The following is a 25,295-nucleotide window of genomic DNA, read 5'->3' as shown; positions in this document are numbered from 1 at the left end:
ATTACAGGTTTGTCCAATCCTACCAGAGAGGGATGGGTGCCTCACAGAGTATCCAAACACATGCATGGAGGCCCTTCAGAAGGAAACTTGATTTCTCCGAGATCACAGATCTACTCATACACATAATGAAATGCAACCACTTATTAAGAATAGACACCCTATCAATCAGCAAATAAAAGCAAGTACTATACAGAAGATGCAAACTAGCTCTTAGAAGAATTTGATTGTTTGCTCCTTGAACTCTAGCTGTCATCTGCAGGAAATCTTGTGCATATAAGATGCACAAGACCCATGGGATATTTCTCAATGTTCAAAGCAGTTTATTCGAAACAGGGAGTTTGCTTTTCAGATAAGTGGAATCTGTTTGTTTTTCCCATGAAATTATTAAAGAGAAAGTTTCAGTTTCTCAGGAGCAAAGGTTAGGATCCTCATAACTGAAACTAACTAAACTAACTAACTAACTAAACAGCATTCATTTCTGTCTCTTTACAAGATTGTCGCTTCTTATTTTTAAAGATGAAGGTACAACAATATTAAAATGTCTTAACAAATAGCGCTTTAAAAATGCATACAGCAGAACTTGAACATTCTTGATTCAAAGTCCTGCCAAAAATATAACTAAGGTCATAGAATCACAGAATCACAGAATTGCCTGGGTTGAAAAGGACTTCAAAGATCATTTATTTTCTACCCTGCTATGTGCAGGGTTGCCAGCCACCAGACCAGGCTGCCCAGAGCCACATGCAGCCTGGCCTTGAATGCCTCCAGGGATGGGGCATCCACAGCCTCCTTGGGCAACCTGTTCCAGTGCCTCACCACGCTCTGTGTGAAAAACTTCCTACTAATATCTAACCTAAACATTCTCTATTTCAGTTTAAAACCATTCCCCCTAGTCCTATCACCATTCACCCTTGTAAACAGCCGTTTCCCCTCCTGTTTACACACTCCCTTCAAGTACTGGAAGGCCACAATGAGGTCTCCCTGGAGCCTTCTCTTTTCCAAACTAAACAAGCCCAGTTCCTCTGATCATATTAGTGGCCCTTCTCTGGACCCGTTCCAAGAGCTCTGATGCAAAAATATGATCATGATGCATTTTCAGGTCTCAGTGAGAGGTTGTATACTCAGAACATCAGAAACTATCCTAGAGTCAAGAACCAGGATTGTTCCTGGCAGGACCACTGGTACGAACTGGACTCGAAGGACATCATTTAAAAACCTACAAAAGTTATGCTTGTCAGTACAAAAATACTTGTATGAAACATGGATTTTTGCATGTATTGCCAAACTCTAAAATAAAAATTAATTATTGGTCCTTCACTGTGGAGATACAAGTAACTGTCCTCACTGTATAGTAACAACTGGCTCATACTGAGTGTAACGGAAAGATAATTAGCCCAGTTTACTATCCTGGCAGAGGATGATTTTGTCCAACCATGCCCAGATGTTTCATTAGCATTTATAAACTTTAGACTAAAGTGGAAAGTAATTTTTCAGGAAATATAATAATAACACTTTAATTGAATCAAATTCATAACAATGCTGTGGGAAGCAGGGGAAACTAAAATGAGCAATCAAGATATTAACCTGAAAAGGATTTCAAGGAAGTTTTGGAAAAATAAAAGCATTTACAACTAATCTCACATGACAGCAAACTTTACTAGAAATTTTGAAACAAGAACCAGATTCCAGTTTTACTGTTCTTGAGCAGTAGAACATGGATAGAGATCACTCTACCATGTGGTTGTCTTTATTTTGTCTACATTCTGAAACGTAGACATTGTTGTTGCCATCTGGACCACCATAAATTAGACACTATGATAAATGTTAGTCAAAAATTTCTTTCTGACAGAGAACTTACCAAGTTTTTGGAACACCAATCAACTCCATTCCTAGGGAGGTAATGATGCTCAGATATTAGCACTTCTTGCAGGTCCCACCTTGGTACAATTTTCAGAAGACAATATGCTAGGATGCTTTTCTAATTAAATGTTAGGTCAATTTCTGGAGATAACATAGTTTTAGGCTGGAGGTTAGGAAATACTACTTCTCTGAAAGAGTGGTTAGGCAGTGGAATGTGCTGCCCAGGGAGGTGGTGCAGTCACTGATTCTGGATGTGCTCAAGGAACGTTTGGATTTTGTGTTGAGGGATATGGTTTAGTGAGAACTATTGGTGATGGTGGATGGTTGGACTGGATGACCTTGTAGGTCTTTTCCAACTTTGGTGATTCTGTGATTCTATGATTCTGACTGCGCAAAGGAAACATCCCCTAGTGTACAATGTTTTACTGAGGAGCTCCAGTATGTACACAATAAAATGTGGAAACTTCCTTAATTTTGAAGGTCTTCTACTGGATTAATACAGTTTCGAATCAACAAAGGAAGGATACTGCAGCTCTTCCATTCCACAGACACTGCGCTCATTTGGTAAGGTACTTCCCTGGTTTTGGAGGTGAGCTGTCTAAATAATTTCTATAGCTTTCTCTCTCAATCAGGACAGTATAATAACTGCAGTAAACATGTATTTTTTCAAAAGCTCCTACTAAGATAAATACAATAGGAAACATGAATACATAAAAGGAAGACGTTCCTCACAAAAAAACATTTAATACCTAATTTACTCGTCAAATGGTGATGCCCATCATGCAACTCCACTTATCTCCAAATACAAGAAGATACAAAAGTGAGAAAGGAAAAACGAATAGTTTGAACAAGTTAAAGGATTTGGGGTTGGAATATGCTACAAAATTTACTTTCACTCAGTCTCTGAGGCATGAACATTCTTGTTCAAAAGAAAATACATCATTTCTGCTGACTGCTATTGACAACAGTTTTGTTAAAGTGCATTTGTAGAGAATTAAAGCTTTTTTATATCGTCTTACTCATTTCATTAAGCAACAGCTGATACAATTGCAGTAAATTAAATTAGAGATCTTTTGTTTCACTTAATAGTCATAAGCATTTGATTCCAGTTCAGTACCTTGAAATAACATGCAAACATGGCAATGGTGCACTGGCACACAGACAAAATAACTTCAGGACATGGAAGTGCTGCCATTTACATACTACGAATTATTTCCAAACTTTGATTTTATTTATTTATTTATTTTTATTCTAATAATAGCAGCAAATTATTTAAATAACAGGCCATTTGAAGACTTGTTCTTGTAGAAAGACTAGCACATGAATAAGTCCTATCCCCTCCTGAAAAGGCCCTCCTTGAAAAGCCCTTATTGTTAGTTCAAGTGGGAGTTAAATGATCAAATTCCAAGTTGGAAAGCACTGTTTTGCTGTTTAAGGAAGTTGGACAAGAAAAAAAATCACCATCTTGAAGAATAGGACTACAATAGCAGAGTCAGATTTCCAGACAGGTTCTATTACAAATGTACTTGGCAATAGTCTGTGCAGAATAAGTGGGAGCGATAACAGAGCTCTGACAACTTACACCAAAGGTGTATTTGCTCCATAGCCTTAAAATTAATTTATTGTTTATAGGAAGGTCTGAGTCAGAGGCTGAATGGTGGTGATGGTAGGGATGTCAGGCAAGACTTAAAAACCTTCTTTCCCTTCTTTCACTAGTTTGACTTTTTTTTTTTTTTTTTTTTTTTTTATAAGAGGAACTACTGAGGAGTTAAAATTCCAGATGAAAATCTGTTAATACAATCTCCAAACAATATACCTACTCCCCTTGACCACATTAATTAAAAATTCTGTATTGTACTGCATATGGGTAATCCATAGAGAAAAGAATTTGTAGAACTGAAGCAAAAGAAGATAGAGGCAAAATGTAGATGGTTTTGTCCAAACATGAGCCAGAGCTGAAGAATGCTGGAACAAGACTCAGTAGAATGACACACACAGTATTCAACAGAACAGATGCAGAAAACTGTGGGTTGTCTCTGTTCCTCTTAGTTCAAGCATATTGAGAAACCACGGGATTACAAAAAAAACTTACCACCTTAGAAATGTACTCTTAAGCCTGAAAAAATTAGTCTTCTCCATCTTTTGTTTAAAATAAACATTAAAAACTATGCTTCAAATAAAGATCTGAGCAATATCAAGAATTTTGTTTGAAGAGTTGTTAAGAAAGAGAACAAGAAAGAAAACACTAAAAACACTTTGCGCCTTAAGTGAACAGATAACAAAAAGCTAAACTAATTGATTTTCCTTTTGTGCTTTCAAGCACATTCCAAAGCTGTAATCGCATTATGCAAGTTGTTACATAATTGGATCCATCACAGTCTTCCAGTTAGTCACCTTCAGCCTAATTAAATAAACAAATGCATGAATATATACTCACGGGGGATCGATCAATCAATAGACCACTGATTAGCAAAGCTTCCTTCCCAAATTGCATAGCAGACCACTTTCTAAACTAATTAGTGTCATCTGAGCATGATTGTATTGAGTTGTCCCAGAAAGATTTCTCCCAATTGCTCTTTCCCAGCATGAGTCTCCCATGCTCCAGAAGAGGTAGCTGACAAATTAGTACCATGCATCTGTGGGACACTGCCAGACTCAGTGCTGGGCTGTAGCTCTGTTTGTCTCTAACCAGAGATCCAAAGGCAGAACAAAACAGCTGTGCTAGGCACCAGGATTCACTGTGCAGATATAAGGCATGGCATCATACTGCAAACACAGGAGTCACAAGCCTATTTGGATAGAAATTGCAGCTGTGCTTCGTTCTGTATTTAGAAACATTGCTTAGGCAACCATATTTTGGTTTTAGAGCACACATGTATACAGACACACTAAAAATTAAAGACTCTGAAATTGGGAAAACTGAAACAAGAAACTGCCTGTTAGTAATAAGCCATACTAGAGAACAGTTCTGGATCACAGTGTTGTTTGGTAGCTGTGTCTCTCCATATCAGCGTCATGGCTTCTATACCTGTCTGTCGCTATCTTTCAAAACTGAAGAAGAAGTAATTCCAGCAGGTCTGCTGATTTTCTCAAAGCACTGGAAACAGAATGAGAGCTGACAAGCTGTATTTCTGTATCACAACAGTGGTATTTTTTGCATTCTCTCAAGTTGTTTTTTTTTTAAACCATTACATAGAAATACTTTAAAAGTAACTGATAATCAGCTCAGCTGATACTAAATTAGTAGAATTTTTACAGCCTTAATTCATATTTCTAAACTAAAATTAAATCTAATTATATATCAAAATATTAAAATTAACAGTATATGTATCTGCATAATTAATAGCTGCATAATTAATAGAAATAAATAGTTGACTTCTTGATTTGCAGCTACAAAGAAAAGTAAATTTTGAAGTGTGTTTCTGTAAACATGAAAGCCATTGCACCAAATCCCTACAGTTACAATCTCAGTATTAAGAGTCAAAAGGCTTGTGTATATTTATTGATAATTTCAGTCTTGCTTGGCTTCCTAGAAGAAAAATCAGTATCAAATTCTATATGAAATTCGCAAAATGTTGGTGTTACATTGGACACAGTACAGCTTAGGACTTCAGCGCCAAGGTTTCCCTGACTAGAAAAAAGACAAAATGGTAAATATGTCTTTATTTCAGAAGACTTGAAAGAAGTCATGCTCTGATTATGTCTTTTTCAAAAGAAAAATGCACACATGCAACTTTCAGAATTAAAATCATACTGTGTGTGGAGAAAGGCCACTTAAAGTAATTAAGAGAATGTGGACTTTTGCGGTAAGAAGCTGCAGATCATTATGAGTTGCTGCCATCATTTAGTTTCCTCAGATGCAGAACAGAAATAACACAGATGTAGAAAACTCAAAACAGATCAAGCAAGAAACAGAATATGACTCAATAAATAATGCAAAGGTAATCCATTAGAACTTATTATTTGTTATAAACTACCTCATTCTGTCTATCCTAAGACTAGAAATTGCTTTCCTTTTTCTCCATCTATGCAGAATTTTTGAAGGCTTTGGTTTTCTCATGGGAAGCCTATTTTACACTTATTTAATAATCTCCCAGTCCCTTAAGAAAGCTTAAAGATAACAATGCCATGTTGTAACTTTCTTACTGGAATTTTTTATCTCCCACAGTTAAGACTGTTCATCAGAGAACAAGAGGAAGAATAGAAGAAAATAATACACTGAGTCTCAATGAAAAATATACTGAGACTGTTCACACAAAACTTTCATTGCCAAATTTCAATCAATACAAGGAACAGTTGCACAAGTCATTAGTATCTGCAAGATTTTAAAAGCCCATCACAAAAACTTCAATTCAAACTAAACCATTAGACAGAAAAATTATGTTCACTTCTATGTCATTAAGATAATGCTCACAGGAAAAAAATAGACCCAACGATTAATGCCTTTTGGAGCGTTCAATCTGTATAGTGTCATGAAATTCCCAAGTCTCAAAATCCTCTGTACCAAAATAGGATCAATCTGTCCAGCAGATGAGCTTCAATTTAGTTCAATAGGTTTCTCATTAAGAAATGGCACCTTTGTTTTCAGGATGGTTTCTGGTTTTTCATTCTTAGAAGTGGCATGCACAATCCAAGGCTACTTTTCCCCACTATCATGTTTAAATCACAAATTCAAGTTAGACTTACGCAGTTTTCCCCTCACTATCTTGTTTGGTGGCACTGGCTCCCTTTTTACCCAGCAACGAAGCCACTTTTTCAGGATCACCATTCTCCACTGCCTGCAGTAGCCGATCATCATTCTTATTCCACTCATTAGTCTGCAGTAAAAGGAGAAAGAAACATTATTAGTAATAGCACTCTGCACAGGCTTCCTGGAATGATCTTGCACATATTCAGTACCAATGAAACTCAGTCAAAAGCTTAAAGAACATGCAGATAAAGCTGCATTAAATAAAGTTGCAACCTGTGTAGCATAAACTCCTAAGTAGTCAAATGCTCAAGCCAGGACCTAAGTCACCACCAAAGATGACCTCTGACACGGAAACACTGTAGAAGAGTAGTGCAGATGTTGCTCCTACTCTATTTGAAGGAGTTCTCTATAGTTTGTCTAGTCTTGCTTTCTATTTTGGAGCTGTACTTACCCCCTGAGATCTTCATCACACACATCAGATGGATAACCAATGAGCTATCTCAGCTGATTCACATCCCACCCTACAAACATAGGCCAGACAAAACTTTACATATTTCAGGTCTTTCCTATTGTCTCACTTCATGAAGCATAACAGGTCAAGAGACTTACCTTTGTTGGCTGTAACTAATTCTACTGAGCTTTTAACCCCCATGCCTGCCTTTAAGACAAAGGGATCAAGCTGCAACAGACAGTACATCCATAGTACTACTGAAAGCAAAAGACAAGCACCTTACATTTAAACCTTTCCAAAGAGAGTTCACTAATATCCCTTTGGAGATTCTGATTGCCTGTATCAGTGAAAAGACACTACTTCCTAATGTGATTGATGATGCCCCCTATGATTCCAGGCTCTCAGGACACGGTGTTTTTCTTCTACCAGATCTGTAACCAGAATCCAGGAAGTTACTAAGAATACAAAGTAACCTTTTATATCCCATGTAAGCACAGCAAAATAATAAAGCTCAGGAAAAGTTTCAGCTACTCTTTCTACAGTGGGCTAACAACAAGGCACAGCCTTCAGGAAGAACATCTGATGCATATGCAATTAAAAGCTGCTGTTGGCTTAGCACTGCATCCTGCTACACTCAGTGAAGTACCTTCAACAGATTACAGTCTTCTCTGACATCAGTTAGCTCATCTCCAGCATAACTATCTGTTCGTCAGTACTGGACTTTTGCACAAACAACTTTGGCAAAGACTGAAATCATATTAATATGCTCCTTGAGAAATATTCAGCTTAAAGAGCACTTTGTTCTGACACTTTGTAGAGATATTTTTTTTTTGCCGCTAGCTGAACAAAATGTTCAATACTCTGCCGTCTGGACTTGTGAGAAAAAATGTATGAGCTGCACACTGGTACAAATCAGCTCTGCAGGCTCTGCACTCTCTCAAAAGTAGAAGGGAAGAAAAGTGTTGCTATATATTTAAAAGTGAAACAAATGAAGATATAGATTTATTTATTTTTTAACAGAAAACAAACTAAAAAAAAACAGCAATACAACATTAATGTGAGAGTACAGTCCAGGCAAGAAAGTAGACAGGAGATGACAGAGCAACACCTGGAACCAGGAATATGAATGGTTGCCCTGTCAAAGCAAGTGGCATGCAAAAGACTAAGAACAACTGCAGGCTTATGATGCTGTTATGACTGGTGGGTAACTGCATCAAGCAGGTTATATGCTTTGTTCTTACACCACTGGAAGAGATATCTGTAGATTGCAGAGCAATAGTTTTGTCTGCAAAAAATGATGTTTCCCCTAGCAATACTTAGACTCCATGGCAATGAATACCCTTTCAAGCAGCAGGCTCCACCTAAAATGAAACACTGCATATTCTTCAGTTAGGAATTTTTATCCTTTTAAAGAGAGCCTACTATCAAAAACAGATGTAAAGGAAAAAATATCTTCTTGGTAAATAAAGTGTTTTAAAATTAACAGTTTGACAACATGTTGTGCCTTCTGTTTTGGTACTTACTCCTGTTTCTGTGGGTTTTTTATTATGCAGTCAGATAAGATATTTAAATACAAGATGTTTAGTGAATTCCCTGATGACTGCAAAGCATTAGTATCACCTAAATCCCACACCTTTTTTTCCCCTTAGTCTTCAGAAAGGAGGAGACAGCAGGTAACTGATAACCCTAACTTAGGTCAGAATCCCTTGTATCTGTGAATTAAACAGTCAGACACACAAGATGTTAGGCAAAGCAGTTTCTCATGAAGACCCTGAAAAGCTCAGGTCTGCCAGCTCCATCTCAGCACCAAAGAACAGCCACCAATGTCCATTTCCTTATATTTTTTTGCAATGCTGATAATTCTTTTACCTATTTAGAGGAAAGCCAGGGAGACTAGAGACTAAAACAGGAAAATATGTAATTTTGGACCTTTGTTTTCAAGGTGCTAATTCTATACCTAATTAGTACCTCTTCTTCTAAACACTATGTCTGAGATTTGCTGAAGAAATAACCAGTCTTACAGATTGGTCAAATACTTAACCCAACTGTACTTTTTTCAATTATATGTTCTCAGATATCCTCAGTAATGCTATAACATCTTTAATCCTATCATATCAGCTCTTTTGTTTTGCTACTGAAAGACAAAAGAACACAGTTTCCCTTTGTCGGTGTGTAACAGGCTCATTTAAAAAATTAAAATAGCTGTATTCTCTGTAAGACTCCTAAAAGATGAAATACCCAGTTCTTTTCAAGCTATCTGAGAATTATACACATTTAACTACAATGCAAGTTACACAAATCTATTTAGAGACCTTTTTTTTCATTTGCAAAATAGAATGGGGAGACAACTGTCCAAATAGGAGAAAAAAAAAAGAAAAAAGAAACTATGCAGGTATCAACTGTTGCTTAAGTATTTTTCTAATATAACTTTTTCAGGATCACCATTCTCCACTGCCTGCACTAGCCGATCATCATTTCTCTACTACATTCCACAGCAGCCTTGCACAATGCATTCCAGAAGTTAAAGGGACAACTAATAAATAAATGGCATACAACAGACTCTGAAAAATACCGACTCCTGTAGGAAATTTTAGCTCTATTATCCATTCCATTTGAGACAAAAAATATCTGGAAGTAACAATATACTCTCAGAAAAACACTGCACCCATAGCTGGAAGCAACTCGGAGAAATTTAAGTCAGTGAGAGTTTCATAGCAACTCATGTAATCAAAAACAATAAAGAATTTCTCCCTAATATCTAGTCTAAATCTACCCTCTTCCAGTTTAAAGCCATTTCCTCCCCTCCTGTCGCTACATGCCCCGATAAAAAGTCCTGCCCCAGCTCTCCTGTAGACCCCTTTAGGTACTGGAAGGCCATTACAACATCTGCCCAGACTCTTCTCTAGGCTGAAATGCCCCAACTCTTTCAGCCTGTCCTCATAGTGGTGGTGCTCCAGCCCTCTGATCATCTTTGTGGCCCTCTTCTGGACCTGCTCCAACAGCTCCATGTCCTTCTCGTGTTGCAGCCCCCAGAACTGGGCACAGGACTCCTGTTGGGGTCTCATGAGAGCGGAGGGGCAGAATCACCTTCCTCAACCTGCTGGTTACACTTCTCATGATGCAATCCAGGATATGGTTGGCCTTCTGGGCTGCAAGCACACACTGCAAGCTTACATTGAGTGTTTCATCAACCAACAACCCCAAATCCTTCTTCTCAGAGCTGCTCTCTTCCCAACCTGTATCTGTGCTTTCAACTGCCCCAAGCCAGGCACAGGACCTTGGACATGGCCTTGATGAACTTCATGAGGTTGGCACAGGCCCAAATCTCAAGCATGCTCAGGACCTTCTGGATAGCATCCCTGCTCATGTCAACTGCACCATTCAGCTTTGTGCAGGCAGTGCAAAACATGGAAACTCCTAGCTGCTGCTGCTACTGCTCAGTAAACATCTGAAAAAGGCACCTCGAGCTATCACTTATCACGCAGCAGCATCATTTGTTTGTCTTGGACAGCATGGACATGAGAGATGCTCTCCATAGCCAAGAGTATCGAAGGACAGAGGTAGTCTGTAGGTGATGTAACTGGAGTCCTTAAGTTCTTAAGCCTTCTGCGATAAGCTTTTGCCACTGCAGTCCCACAAGCCATCCTACACCACTTATCTAGGAAGCCCAAACATTTCTCAAAGGCAATTTTCTTCAGCTGCCCGTGCCACACATGCTGCCTCCTCTATCACAAGGTTCATTGTTGATTCCTTGCTTTATCTACACCCACTACAAAACTACATTCCAGTCAGGCAGCATAGCATCATCCACCAAATAGCCCTTCAGAAGCTTCAGTTACGTCACTTACTTCTTCAATGTAGTATAAATTAATGTTTCCTGTTACAACAGAGATGCCTAGTCATGCATTCATAGAATAACAGAATGGCTTAGTTTGGAAGGGACATTACAGACTATCTAGTTCCAAATCCCTGTCATGGGTAGAGTTGCCTTCCACCAGTGTAAGCTGCCCAGGGTCCCACTCAAGCTGGCCTTGAAGGCCTTCAGGGGTGGAGCATCCAAAACCTCCCTGGGGAACCTATGCCAGTGCTTCACCACTCTCTGAGTAAAGAATTTCCTCCCAGTATCTAACCTAGATCCCCCTCTTTTAGTTTAAAACCCTTCCCTCTTGTCCTATCACTGTCTCCTGTCCATAAGCTCCTAGTAAGTACTGGAAGGCTGCAATGAGGTCTTCCTGGAGTCTTCTCCAAGCTAAATAAGCTTAGCTCCCTGAACCTTCCTTTATAGAAGAGGAGCTCCTGCCCTCTGAGCATCTTTATCACCTCCTCTGGACCTGGTCCAGCAGCTCCATATCCTTCTTGTGCTGGGGGCCTGGGGTACTTCATTACTGCAGCTGGGGCCTCACAAGGGCAGAGCAGAGGGAGACAACCACCTCCCTATCCCTGCTGACACCCTGCTGTTAATGCAACCCAAGACACTATTGGCCTTCCAGGCTGCAAACACACACTACTGGCTCCTGTCCAGTTTCAAAGAACCCCCAAATCCTTCTCTGCAGGGCTGATCTCAAGGAGATCTTCTCCCAGTCTGTGCACATATCTGGGATTGCCCTGACCCAGGTGCAACACCTTGCACTCGGCCTTGTTGAACCTCATTCAGTGCTCATAAATCCACTTTTGAGCCTGTCCCAGTCCCTCTGCATGGCATCTGTTTCTTTATTATGTCAACTGTAACATTCAAATTGGTGTTATCTGCAAGTTTGATGAGGGTGCACTTGATTCCACCATGCAGGTCATTGATAAATATGTTGAAGTGAGCAAATGCACATAGGCACAAGCTAAATGTTAACACAGAACAGCAGTAGCATCTTCTGAATATCTCTTGAGCATAGTGCTAGAGCAACAAAACTGTCAGACTCAAGCAGTTAAATAGATGCAATTTGTTAGAAATAAAGCCAAAGGATGTTTTGTTTGTGTTTTTTAAAGTGTTGCAAATTGGCAAATTAGTTAATTGAGCAACCGGGACAGCATGGTACACCATGACATATGCAGATTAAAAAAAACACAACGAGCAGCTCAGTATTAAAGGCAAATACTTCCACGTAGAATCCCCATGGAAAAGATCATACATGTGAGCTTTCTTTATCCCTTCCTCAACAAGAACAAGACAAAGTTCCCAGTTAACATTCTGCAATAACAGTGGTTTGTAAAAACATGCAAATGAGACATATTTCAGCTTCATATAGCAGAATTAGTACCTTACATTGCACATTTCCACTTTATTTTTTTAAACATCAGTGTGCTGTTAAATTTAGGTCATGATTAGATTCATTGGATATGAAGAGAAATGAATAGCGATCAATGCTCAAAAAGTGCATGCTTTTGGATGAAAGGAAATTTTCTGTCTTGCCAACAAATAGGCAATCTTTTCCTACTAACAAGAGTGCATTTATATAAGGGAGTAGATAATCCACCCCCCTCCTACAGCCCTAACTGTAACACTGACAGAAGCCAAAATTTTCCATGTTTAAACATTTAGGAACCTGAGAAAGAAGTCTGCAGGACAGAGCTAGCCAAGTTCAGGAGGGAAAGCCACTCCTTCATACAGCACTGTCAGACTGAGGTTTGGGGAGTGAGGAAGAAGGCGGGGGAGACTGGCTGACTGCTTTATGATTACTCATTAAAAAGGACATGGTACCAGAGCCAAAAGCAAAGCGTACACAGTACCTTCATCGACAATTTTCAGGATAGGAGTAACTGTCCTGGCTGCAGCTCCATCAGCCACAGACAGAGAAGTTACTTCCTCTGCAAACCCAGGAATTGTAAGTATCTTGCAGTCATATAATCTAACAGTTACTGTACGGTGCTGGAATTGCGTTAAGAATCTTTTGCCACTGTGATCACATTCAATATGTTTACATGGCAAATTGTTTTGAGTCCAGAGATAAATCTTCATATTAGAACTTACTTTTTGTAGTTAAATATTGCACTAACTATTCTGAGCATTGTTTTTGTTTCTCAGACAAAATGAACATTTTTGCTTCCAGATGAGAAGTTTAAGAATTTAAAAAATGTTTAAGAAAGATACTTTCTTATTTTCCATCATGATCACATCACAATATTAATTCTCAGTTACCTAAGATTAGCAGTAAATGCCATGCAAGCAACAACAACATATAACAAGAGGTGACAGTTCTACTTAGCACTTGTACACAGTGTTTCCCATGTGCAACGACCTGAGCAAACATTAATTGGACAACAACTGTGTTTCTTTATCTTTGGCATGCAGCCTACAGGAGATGATTTAAGTGACCTTGCATTGTTACAAACCTATTGGAGACAGAGTTATGTTATCTCCACTGAAATCAGAACTGCAGGGAAGCTGAGTAGCAAATTGAAATTCCTGGTAACTTCAAACTCAGCAACTTGCTGTCTGAAAAGGAAAGGAATACTTAAAAATCAGCGTCACAATTGCATGGCAAAGACCCTGAACACTGCATCACAAGGTCATCCACAAAAGTCAGCATGTGCTGGATTTCCCAAGAGGTCCCAAGAACAATGCTATTGTAGGGAATGCATTCACTGTACAAAACATCTCTCAAAGTTAAAACAACAGACGACGGCTTTTGTCTAAAGAATGCCTTATCTGAAAACATTCAACCCAGGACTCAGTGGTAAGTGGTTAAGTTATCTAAACTTGCCCCTGTCCTCCATTCCCAAGACTGAATTGGCCAGAAACAAACACGCATGGTGTGAGTGAAAATCTCCCTTGCAGAATGGCAAGATTTTCTGAACTTATCAACAACAGCTTGTCCAAAACTATGGCAGCAGCTCCCAGGACATTCAGAGCTTAGTAGACTCCAGAAGCTACAACATCCAAGAACCCTGTCAGTTGCTGGGGAACCAGCAATTTCCTAGATACTTTTCAAAATCTGCCCAGGTGCTTCATTAGTCACCAAAGCTACTGCAAGCTAGCTAATCTTTGCTGCACCACGCCCCACCAAAGCAGTGCCCTGCGTGCTGTGCCAAAAGACGCTGTGTTCATTAACTTTACCACAAATAATGTCTTGATCTCTAATTATGTTATCGAACAGGCAAAGTGTAACAAAGGCCTTGAAGGTAACTCATCGTGATATTATCTGTATATTAATAGTTGCTATATCAGAAAGTCTTTTCCAGCTTCTTTTGGCTAATCATGTTCCCTACCTGAGATGACTGATTGCTAGTAACATTCAATTATATCTATATAGCAAAAGAAACATTTGCAGTTCACAGAGCTTACACAAGCATTTATTTACAAGTGGAAACACTGTAGCAAGTAGTTTGTGAACTTCTTTCCTACCTTGGTGATTCTATGATTCCGTGAAACTTGCTACAAACAAGAAGTGTTACTCTATTCTCCTGCTCCTTCTGCTACACTGTCTAGTTAAAATAATGGTATGCAAAGTGAACAGGTCTGTTTGATACTATGGACCATATTTGTGTCAAAACACAAATTCCATTTGAACAGGAGAGAAAAACCATTATAGGGATGCAGGAAACAGTCAAGTGAATGAACCACCAGTGTTAACAAAGGACTAATGGTAGAGTCAGTAAACTTTGATAATTACCTATTCACTGAGTAGCTTCTGTGAATAAAGAAGTGATTATTACTGAAGAAAACTTTTTTCATGCTGACCCCCAGAATAATACAGCTGAACAGCAAGTCACTCAGCAGGACATTTTTATCAGCCAGTAGGACTGCCCTGAAAGTCTCCCAGCAAAAGGTGGCTACATGCTGTGATATTAGAGTGCTTCACCAGCAGAGAACAGTAAAAACTCCTCTCTGAAGTGATCATCTCCCGTTGTTCTGCCTTCAATCACAGTTTTAAGGATTTGAGCTACAATGCATTCAGATAACAATTCTAACTGTTCTTATCTTGAAATTATTATGCAAATGTTACTAAACCAAAATGAAAATAATAGACTTGTGTTTACCTGTTTACTGTTGAGCATGTCAGCCCTTTAAAAAAAAAACAAACAAGCAAACAAAAAAAAACACCCAATAAATCAGAACATAGGCTTAAAAAAAAACCCTGAAAACCTACACAAAAAACCCTACCTCCTTAGTTGTTAGCCTAGGACCACAGAGAATCCTCAGGTTTTTCTTACACTAATTATACACTTTACACAATATACACTATACATTACATACTTATAATAATTTATTACTATTATTATAAATAGAACTGATCTACAGCACGACAGGCCTGAAGAAAACTGCTTTCTAATGAAGTTTTAAGACTGAAGAACTACTGAATTAACAGATTTTTACCTGGTTTCAAGATCAAACTGCAATTCATATAAAGGACATTTAACCCTTCAAGTCCTCAGGGCTTCTGTTATACAACTGCTTTGTGTTCAGTTGGAATAAAGAAACTGTGAGATTTGAAATTGGTTAGACAATCTAATCTCACTTTTTATCTGTTAAGTATTTTTCAGTGATAAACAGGCTGAAGGGTACAGGGACACTGCCAACTATCTGCAAGCAAAGCTTGTTTATTTAGCTATTACCTGACTATCTTCCATTCTGTGATACTGTGTTAGATACAATGGATTCTGAGGATCAGTGTGTGCCTAATGACCAAGACATAGTTCTAAACTCCATGTTCTTATCACCATCTCAACTCCAGACAGTGAGCTTCAAACATACAATGCTGTACATATACTACTTCCTCAGCAGACCATTCTCAAAAATGAGCACCGGTTATTTTCTGGGATAAGCATCTAAGCTCACTCTATCTACTCAGATCTTCAGAAACATTTTCCAGTTTTTGCTGACTAGTGAATTCAGTCAGAGACCACAGGTTCCTGATGGATACTCTTGCTTTCAGACAAGCAAAAGGACATCCACCTGTGCTGAAACACAATCAACTGCAACATTACCTCACTTCCTAGGACTGGCACTTTGCTGACAAATGACTCCATGTTTTCTCCTGCCTACTTCCAAACTTTCCCAGTTTTTGCTCATACTTCTGCATTTCTGCAACTTCTGCATAAAGTTGGCTTTCATTAATTTCAGGGCTATTGCTCTTTTTTCCTCCCCATTATTCTGTAAATAGAGTAATGGAACAGAGAGACAAAGGCTAATTATGAAGTCTGAAGACAAGAAAAATAAATGCCTCCAGCATCAAGCAGAATTGCTCCAAGTCAGGAATCACACACATTGATTAATATTACTACTGCTGTAAGGTACAAGTCACTAGAGCACCTTGTTTTTAATCTTACAAATGTCTACCTTATAGCAACAGCTCATAATGAAGGCTGTTTCCATTTTGCTTTGTTCTGTCTTTCTGCTAACCAAACTTGAGTAGATTACCTGACAAAATTCCACCATCTTAATATTATCTGTAAGCATCAGAAAACGTCTTGGATGGCTGCTTTTCAAAGCACACTCACACTCTTTTTGATACTTACTAAGCTCCTACGAAGCAAAAAAATTTCATAATTCCTAACAAAACCTGTGCTAAAAATCTCAAAACTGTTCAGGGTAGATAAACAGTTTATTTACATTTGAATTGATCCCTCTTGTAATGACTTATCCACCGTGCTGGGTTATAGCCTCATAGTTTGAAACACATGACATTGCCAAACTAAACACAGTGCATACATAGAGACTAATCCCTATGCCAAAAAATTATTTTGTTTGGAGTTTTTTAAGGGCTCAACTCAGTCTCTGAAAGTACATCACAACTGAAAAAGAAAGCAAAAATGTTTCACTATCTGTCTGATTTTCAACAAACTAGTGACATATATTTGTGTCATGGACTGACCTGTAGATCTAAAATTTGTTGGGTCTCAAAAATTCGATATTAAAGCAGCAGGCCAAGCTTATCTGTGTTAACTTGCATCGGTGAGCAAGACAATTGAAGAGACATTTAGGCATATACCTAAAACTCATTACCAGTAAGACTCAAACATTTCAAAGGAAAGCTTTGTTTTGCATGAAATTTAACTTCAGCAGACAGAGAAGAAGAGCATGAAAGATTTCACAGCACCACATCTTCCAACGTTTTTTATTCTCAGTAACACACGCATAGACAATCAAACATGGTTTTCCACATCCGATTCTCTGTATGCACATCAACTTCCCATGTATGGCAGGAACCTTATGTAAAAGGATGAAAGAATAAGCAAGCACTTGCACTACCTTCTTCCCTCAAGTCTGAACGAATCACAGAGTTACCAAGGTTGGAAAAGACCTCCAAGATCATCCACCTACCACCAATATTTCCCCAATAAACAATGAGCCTTCGCATGACATCTAAGTGTCTCTTCAACACCTCCCTGGGCAGTCCACTGTAGTGCCTGAAAACTCTTTTGGAGAAGAAATTTCTCCTAATACTGAACCAGCCCGAACCTACCCTGGCACAACTTGAAGCCATTTGTTCTAGTCCTGTTGCTACTTACACGGGAGAAGAGGCCAACCTCCACCCTACCAAAACCTCCTTTCAGGTAGCTGTAGAGAGCTCTAAGTCTCCCCTGAACCTACTTTTTATCCAGACTAAACTATTCCAGTTCCCTCAGACTCTTCTCGTAAGACTTGTGCTCAAGAACCCTCACCAGCTCCACTTCCCTTCTCTGGACACACTCCAGGGCCTCGATGTCTTTCTTGTAGTGAGGGGCCCAAAACTGAACACAATACTCAAGGTGCTCCTCAGAGAGGGATGATCACCTCCCTCCTCCTGCTGGCAACACTATGTCTGATAGAAGCCAGGATGCCATTGGCTTTCTTGGCAACCTGAGCACGCTTCTAGATCATGTTTAGCTGAGAGTAAACCAACACCTTCTGGGTCCATTTCTTCCATAAAGAAGAAACAGCTCATCTGCCAAAAGAGCCCATTCTCTACAGAAGTGAATAATGTATCACATGCCCTTTATGCAGATTTTCTGTCTGCCATGCACAGATGACCTCATCCTTCATCCCATCAGGGCTGCAGCTATCAAACTATCCTTCAGGCAGCCTGTGGAAACTCAGCTATTTGCCCCAGGGTATTGGGAAGTTTAACTCTTGTCAGTTCAGTGATCAAGCCATATGCTGCCTGTCACAACTACCCCAGCTCAGTATTAATGGACTAGCCTACACGTAAGGAACCCACAATTCTCATCTAAGTATTCTTATCTAAGTGCAATTTACTTGAGCACTAACACTATCATGCTCTTGCTCATTTGGACAACCTCCATCTCACCAGACACTTTAGGATTATTCACACAAACAATAGAACTCATAATTCTGTGTGTTATTTTTTGTTAAAAAACATTCATTCAGCTCTTATTAATTATTCCTAAACCAAATTATACTTGTGTGCCACAAACTATTTACTGTTAGCAGAGATTAGGGCTAGCAATGGTTTGACTGTGCAGTCTTGATGCAGTGAGGAACATCGCTGCTGCTACATTACTGAATTCTCCCAGGGCTGCCTGTCTTAAATTGTGATCTCTTCAAAAGCTCCATGCACAGTTTCTGGATTAAGAGAGTTCAGCTAAACTACCTGGAAACTGTTATCTTTCCAGTACCAAGTCACAAAGAACTAAAAAACTACAATGAAAAAATGCTGAAAGTACAAAATCCTGAAAGGCAGCACAGTCGCAGCATTTCTGTGGAGACAGAGCACACAGTCCCATGTAAAGTAAGCAGGGCTGCTGTGCTATTAGCCCCTTTCCCATTATAAAAAACATCCCTGTTATGGCTGGAACCTCTTTGTCACAGCCCACAGAGGTACTGAAATGAGGAAAAAAAGAAAGTACAGTAATAATGTGTATCTCATTAAACAGTCCCTTAAAGCCATTGTTCTGCTTTGATGCTTATGAGTGGTCTGACAAATACTTCCAAATATTCACACTCCCTGTTACATCCTGTTTACATACTTTTCAAAAATTGAGACTGCGTACCAACGCTATGCTGGATTCTGCAGAGAGCGACTAATACAATAACCATGAATAAACAACCGCTGAATTTTGACTACTCCCAGGAGCAAATGACCGCCTGAGAGTTAAATTCATGTTTTTCAATAACTTATGTGACAAGGTGAAGAGAGAGAGATCAAAGATTTTTAATAGGTTTTAAGACTGTGAGGAAGAAGAGATACATCCTAAGAGCTTTGTGGGTCATGACAAAAATGCAAAGAAAGTATATTTTTTAAGAATCTGCATTATACACATTTGAGATTCCTTCCATCTCACAAGACATTAAAAGCCAGATTAACCTACAATATGAGCATCTTTTTTGTACCCCCAACAGCATCTTTAACATATTCAATTAATAATTGCAAATTGTATAAATAAGCTGAAAATTGGGTGTTCTCATTGCCAGAAACAGCAGAAGGTTTCCAAATTTTATGGGTTAAAAGAGGCCAATAAATTTAACTGCCTTTTGAAGATGCTAGTATAATCCTTCCAAAACTGAAGAGAACAGATGACTCAACCATATGGCTAAGTTCCACTAAAATTCTGTCCCGTAACCATAAAATATGATGTAATCTAGTTTGGTCCCAGGGGAAGGAAAGGCATTAGACATATGTGACATGCATAAGCATTCTCTGGATCCATCTGGCTAGCTATTTCTAAAAGGTTTTTTTAGAAGTCTCCAACATAAATACTTTCAAGTCTTCTCTTGAAGATTCTTGAAATGAAATAGGCATTGCTCCTCAAGTCTGAATTAATGCATCAATCATTAATTACTGTTACAAACGTGGCTCAGCTAAATATCTATAACATACTACTTACTTGTTACACACTTCCACAAGAATGCATCTTTTAAAAGATTCCCCTTATAAGTTTCAAAAACAATCTTTGGTTGATTACTGCTTCATTCTCAATGAACATCAAAATTTCAGAGAAAAGAGGTTGAAGGACCATTTTCAAATCAAAAGAAGTTTACCTTTAAAAAAATGCTAGGGAAAGGGAAAGCATATACACAATTTAAGAACAGACATAAACCGAGTGGCGATGTAAAGGCTGAATGGAAAGAATTGCTAAGAAATATAACAGAGCCATTAGCTCTGACAAGTAAAATACTTCTCAAATTATTATCAATATATATAGAGCAGAATTTATTGACATCAAAGATATTCATGCACTTTATAATCATTTGAATTAGCAGTGACCATTTGATAGAGTTTTATAACTCTGGTTCTTACTGTATTTAGGGCTCCACGTTAAAAGGTCTGCACAGATATCTTAAGTGAGTCTATAATATCTAACAATTCTATTAAAACTCCTCTTTTTATTATAGGTAGTTTAAATCTACACATGATTAAATCAAGCTATCAGAAGAAAATAAAGCAATTCCATCAACGTTGAGGAAAATGACAAGCAGCAGTACTTTCCCTTCTCATACCAACAAAATTGGCAAGAGAAGATTACTGAGGACACTTCCCCTCAACCCATATAGTAGTATCTTGCTCCCCAAAAGAGGCATACTCCCAGTCACTACGCTAGCTATCCTCCCTGACAGAATGTATACTTTACCACTGCAGCATAAAAGTTCAGAGAAAAAGCAGAAATCAGTAAGCCAAGTGAGTTCACAACTGAGCCAGGAAAACCATCAGTTTCCTGACTCAGGCCCATCTTTATCAAATCAATAAGCATTAGGAATGATCACTGTACACATACTGTATGTAATACTGTATTTTGCATGCAGTATCAGTGGTATACATTTCTAAAATGATGGTAGAGTTGGAAGGGGTTCAAAAGTACAAAGGCAATCCAAAACAGAACCTATATGAAGAATGAACTGGCTAGGATGCCTTAGTGTCAAAGACAGGCAAGGGGGAAATGAAGCAACAGAATTACCAATAACATGGAGAAGATCCTTGGGGCAAAACTGCTAAGTGTTTGGCATAGTGAGGTACCAGCAAATAGAAGTAGGACCAGGTCAAAAAGAAAAAAAAGTAAAGTAAAAGTAAAGTCAGTGGTAGACTTGTGGAACTCCTTTCAAAGGATGTTGCAGCTGTAAGACTTTTAAATGAGTGAGTTCAAGGAGAAACCCACTGTGCAATTAGGCAGAAAGATTCATTAGAGGTATTAGGCCTGAAGAACCTTCAGTCTGAGCTGGTAACCATTAAAATCGCAGAATCATAGAATCACCAAGGTTGGAAAAGACCTAAAAGCTCATCCAGTCCAACCGTTCACCTATTCCCAATAGCTCCTACTAAACCATGTCCCTCAACACAACATCCAGCCTTTCCTTGAACACCCCCAGGCTCGGTGATTCCACCACCTCCCTGGGCAGTCCATTCCAGTGCCTGACCACCCTTTCTGAAAAGTAATACTTCCTCATGTCCAGCCTGAATCTCCCCTGCCGTAGCTTGGCAGGGGAGATGCCCAAAAACGACACAGCACTCGAGGTGCGGCCTCACTAGTGCTGAATATAGGGGAACAATCACCTCTCTGCTCCTGCTTGCAACACTGTTTCTGATGCAAGCCAGGATGCCACTGGCCTTCTTGGCCACCTGGGCACACTGTCGGCTCATGTTCAGCCAAGCATCAATCGATATCCCCAGGTCCATTTCCTCTATACAGTCCTCCAGCCACACCGCCCCAAGCCTGTAGCGTCGTCGCATTGTGTTGCTGAAAGCGACAGGGCTGAACAGATTTATGTTAGGAAAATTACATCCCCTACTTGCTCTTCTGCTCTGCAACAGCAGACATTGGCCTCTCTAGAGCCTGATGGGCACCAGAACTAAGTAATGATAGAAACGCTGTCTTAGAGAAGCAGCTAATTACTCATGATAACACTAATATTCTTGTTTAGTAATGGGTAGAAAGGTAGAAAAAAATTATAACAAAAAACCTACCCTTTTCTGTGCTTCACTTCACCAACATATTTAGGTAAGAAATTTCTGTACTCAAGCAACCTGCATGCTCTAGCAGTCTCTTAGCCTTTTCAAGAATCCAGAGTTAATTAAAAGAAGGAAACCATAACCTTGAATTCAGCAGGCCAGCTTTGTAATATCAACTCAACACTTATAAGAAAACTGCAGAAAAAAAAGTGATGTAAAGTCACCAAATTTGGCCATGATGCCTTACCCACAGAGAATTACACACACAGAAGCTTGGAATGCTTTTGACTGCATGATATTCACATACCCAGCCACCCATTCTTATCACCTTCCGGCAAGAGCTTGTAAAGGTAACTTGAGTCAAGGTTTGAAGCAAACCAAGGAGAGGCTGCAGCCACACTTGTAATTCAGGGAGTGAATTAAAAACATAGGACGTATAAAATGGCCACTGGCTGAGGTTGCATCTATACTATGGAACAATACAACTTCAGTGGACTACTGTATGTTATGTTAAGCATATTTCATGTCACTGAAGTCCAGCTATAGAAATACTGAATTATTTGTTGAACACGTGGCCATTTTGAAAGTTGGCTATCTTGTTGTTGCATCTAAATATGGACCTGAAATGGAAACTCAAAAACTTGGCCTCGATATTAGCAAAATGATTTTCTTTAAACAGCTGAAGTATCAATTACAGTGTACCTATTTTGCCCTTTTATTGCAGTGCAGTAAATTACCAGATATTAGTTACCACATATTGGTTCAGTTTTGTCCTTTTACTGAACTTGAAAATCAAGGTCTTAAATTTGAAAGACTCCACACAGTATTCTGTAACTGCCCTACAACAATCTCTAAGGAATCAAATTTTAAACATTTTGGTTTAGTATGCTGTTTGAATGGGAAGAGATTAAGCTAAGCAAGTGAAATCGATCCCCTGTTAGTTTTCCAGGAAGGATTAAAGCAAAACATACTGCTATTACCAAAATACAGAAGTAGAATTAACACAGAAACCAGAAATCACAGTGAAGTGTGAACAGGCAGGTTTTAGAATCATCAGATCATTAAGTTTGAAAAAGACAAAGACCGAGTTTGCCGTAATCACACCACAAAGCATTCTATCTGCTTGAGAGAAAAAAAATAAAAAAAAGCCACAAAGAACTCTTCAGCATCTTCATACAACCCTATGAAGCTGAGCAACTATGTGCCATAAAGTGTTAGGGGTGAAGAAAGTTTTGGTGCACACACTGCCACATCACCGTAAATTAAACCTCTGCTGCAGTTGTCCAAGGCTTTATACTCAGACCCTGACACAACATGTTGCCTCAGGCTGCTTGCTGAATGCCTTCACAGCCACTGAACTAGTTATATTATATTGCCTTTTGTAAAACAGGGATGTTACGCTCACTTTGGCCACCACCTCTACCACATGCTGTCAGTACAAATGCTGTAGATGGCACAAGACACCAAATAGGAGGGGGCCAGGCTGTATGACTGCTAGACGGTTACCTGCAGCCTCTATTCTGTGTTAAAAAGAGATAGGAAAGTTTCATACACTAACTGGAATTTAAAACGATCTATCAATTTCAGACATAAGTGATAGCGGGAAAGGAGAATTCCATCGTTCCATTACAGACTTGTTTTAAATGAAGGTAACAAACATTTTGGTGAAAGAAGAAATGTTGAGACTATTATATTATTTGAAAACGAATTACAAGTTTTAGTTAAATACTGAGCCTCATCGGTAGCTAGCCACTTCCTGAGCTTTGTTTTATTTTAAAGTGCGTCATTCAATTATTTCTATGCCCATGCAAAAAGTTTTCCAAACGTTTTATGTCAGACAGGAAAACTGAAGTGGAAAGTGGATGACAGCCAGTTCAAGTGAGCTTTATCAACACACTCCATACATCCTGACACAATATACACATTCTGAATTACTGCAAACTCTAAAACCAGTCATGCTAATGCTATTTTAAGAGAAGTAATATTTTGCAAATAAAAACAATAGAATTTCAATGTGATGTCAAAAAAGACATCCTGCATTGTTTATGTTTGCATGACACTGCAAAGACACAGCAAAAGGGCAATAAAATAATTCATGCATATCTGTAGGCCTAGAAAAATAAGACGCCATAGGGCAACACTTTTTAAATCATCAAAAATGACTGTTCAAGAAATACAGTCTCACAAACACATGAAAAAAATGAAAAACATAAAAGAGAGCGCGTGCAAGGCTCTAGGTTCCATTATATATTTCACTGGCTCCATACATACCTCCCACCAGAACAAGTCAACACTATTTTTTCAGTTGACTGAGGGAAAAAAATCATCAACAGGCAAGCTTAAAAAGATTTTTTCTCAAACTATAAGCTGATTACAGTTCAACTCTTGGAATCTTCCAGCCCCATGAGTGTGGGACTAGACTCTGAACCTCTTCAGAGATATGACAGTGCCTGCCCAACATACATGAGACAGAACTAGTTACTTCTATCTAAATCAAAAACTATGCATTTCTTCCTACTGTACCAATGCAACCACCTCCAAAGCCACTCTGCCAGGAAAAGTCTGGTTACCTTGGAGACCACTCAGAGACAGTTCTGGCAGAACTCCCAGGATATATTTAACCAAAATGGATCACTCTGCTGGATACAGTCAGACAACTTCCATGTGCTTGAGCGAAGAATAATAATACAAAGGAAAAAGACCAAAGCATCCCAGCATAGCATCCAGATCCTAATATATATGGGAGTAGTAAAACTGGTGCAGTAGGAACCTGCTAAAAACAAAAGCTTTTTTGTTTTATTTTGTTTGTTATAGATTGCACAGATAACAAGTGGATTCTGAAAACATTCAGTGTAGGCTTCCTTCCCACTAGCTGTAGAAAATATACTGATTATTTTGTTTATTTAATCTTTACAATCTCTGTGACAGGGAGAGAAAGCTGATGTTTAGGGACACAAGTTGGAATGAACACTCATGTTTATTTCTAGAAGAACAGTACAGCAGACTCTTCTTGACATTATCTCTTCTAAACCACGCCTAAAATTATTTGAATCTGGGAAATGCACTGAAAGGCCCTACAACAACACAGTCACAAGACTGAAAAGAGATATGAAAATGGAGATCAACACATCTACAATGACATAATCATTGATTCTTGATATAATCAAGAACACTTATTTTGTTTCTGAAGGCAACATAAGAGGGCATTTCTTGCACCAGCAGCTGAAAAGAAGGGGAAAAAAAAAAAAATTCAAAGGATATGATACATTTGATTCACATAGCTAAGGGCTACCAGTTTCCTTAACTGCTTACATGGGAAGATGGAGTGAGACCTATTTCCCACAATCAAATTTTAATCACATTGTCTGCATTTATCTCTATTCTGTACAGCTGGGTCAATCACAAGTAGTTTTCAAAAAGGTAAAAGTAAAGAAGTAAAGTTTTTTTCCCCAAAAAACATTCATTCAACACCAACTAG

The 25,295-nt window shown here is 38.7% G+C and overlaps 1 protein-coding gene across 9 annotated transcripts in view; it reads right to left on the bottom strand.

Moving 5' to 3' along the window:
- Positions 1–25,295, bottom strand: part of RAI14 (retinoic acid induced 14) — a 106,479-nt gene that overhangs the window by 31,982 nt on the left and 49,202 nt on the right. For all 9 annotated transcript variants that reach the window (XM_048931978.1, XM_048931979.1, XM_048931980.1 and 6 more), the window contains one exon: positions 6,547–6,677. In XM_048931978.1, the coding sequence (XP_048787935.1) occupies positions 6,547–6,677 (131 nt within the window). The remainder of the gene's footprint in view (positions 1–6,546; positions 6,678–25,295) is intronic.

The sequence above is a fragment of the Lagopus muta genome, chromosome Z, assembly GCF_023343835.1.
Source record: "Lagopus muta isolate bLagMut1 chromosome Z, bLagMut1 primary, whole genome shotgun sequence".
Classification (NCBI taxonomy): domain Eukaryota; kingdom Metazoa; phylum Chordata; class Aves; order Galliformes; family Phasianidae; genus Lagopus; species Lagopus muta.
This window is presented reverse-complemented; position numbering and strand designations above follow the sequence as displayed.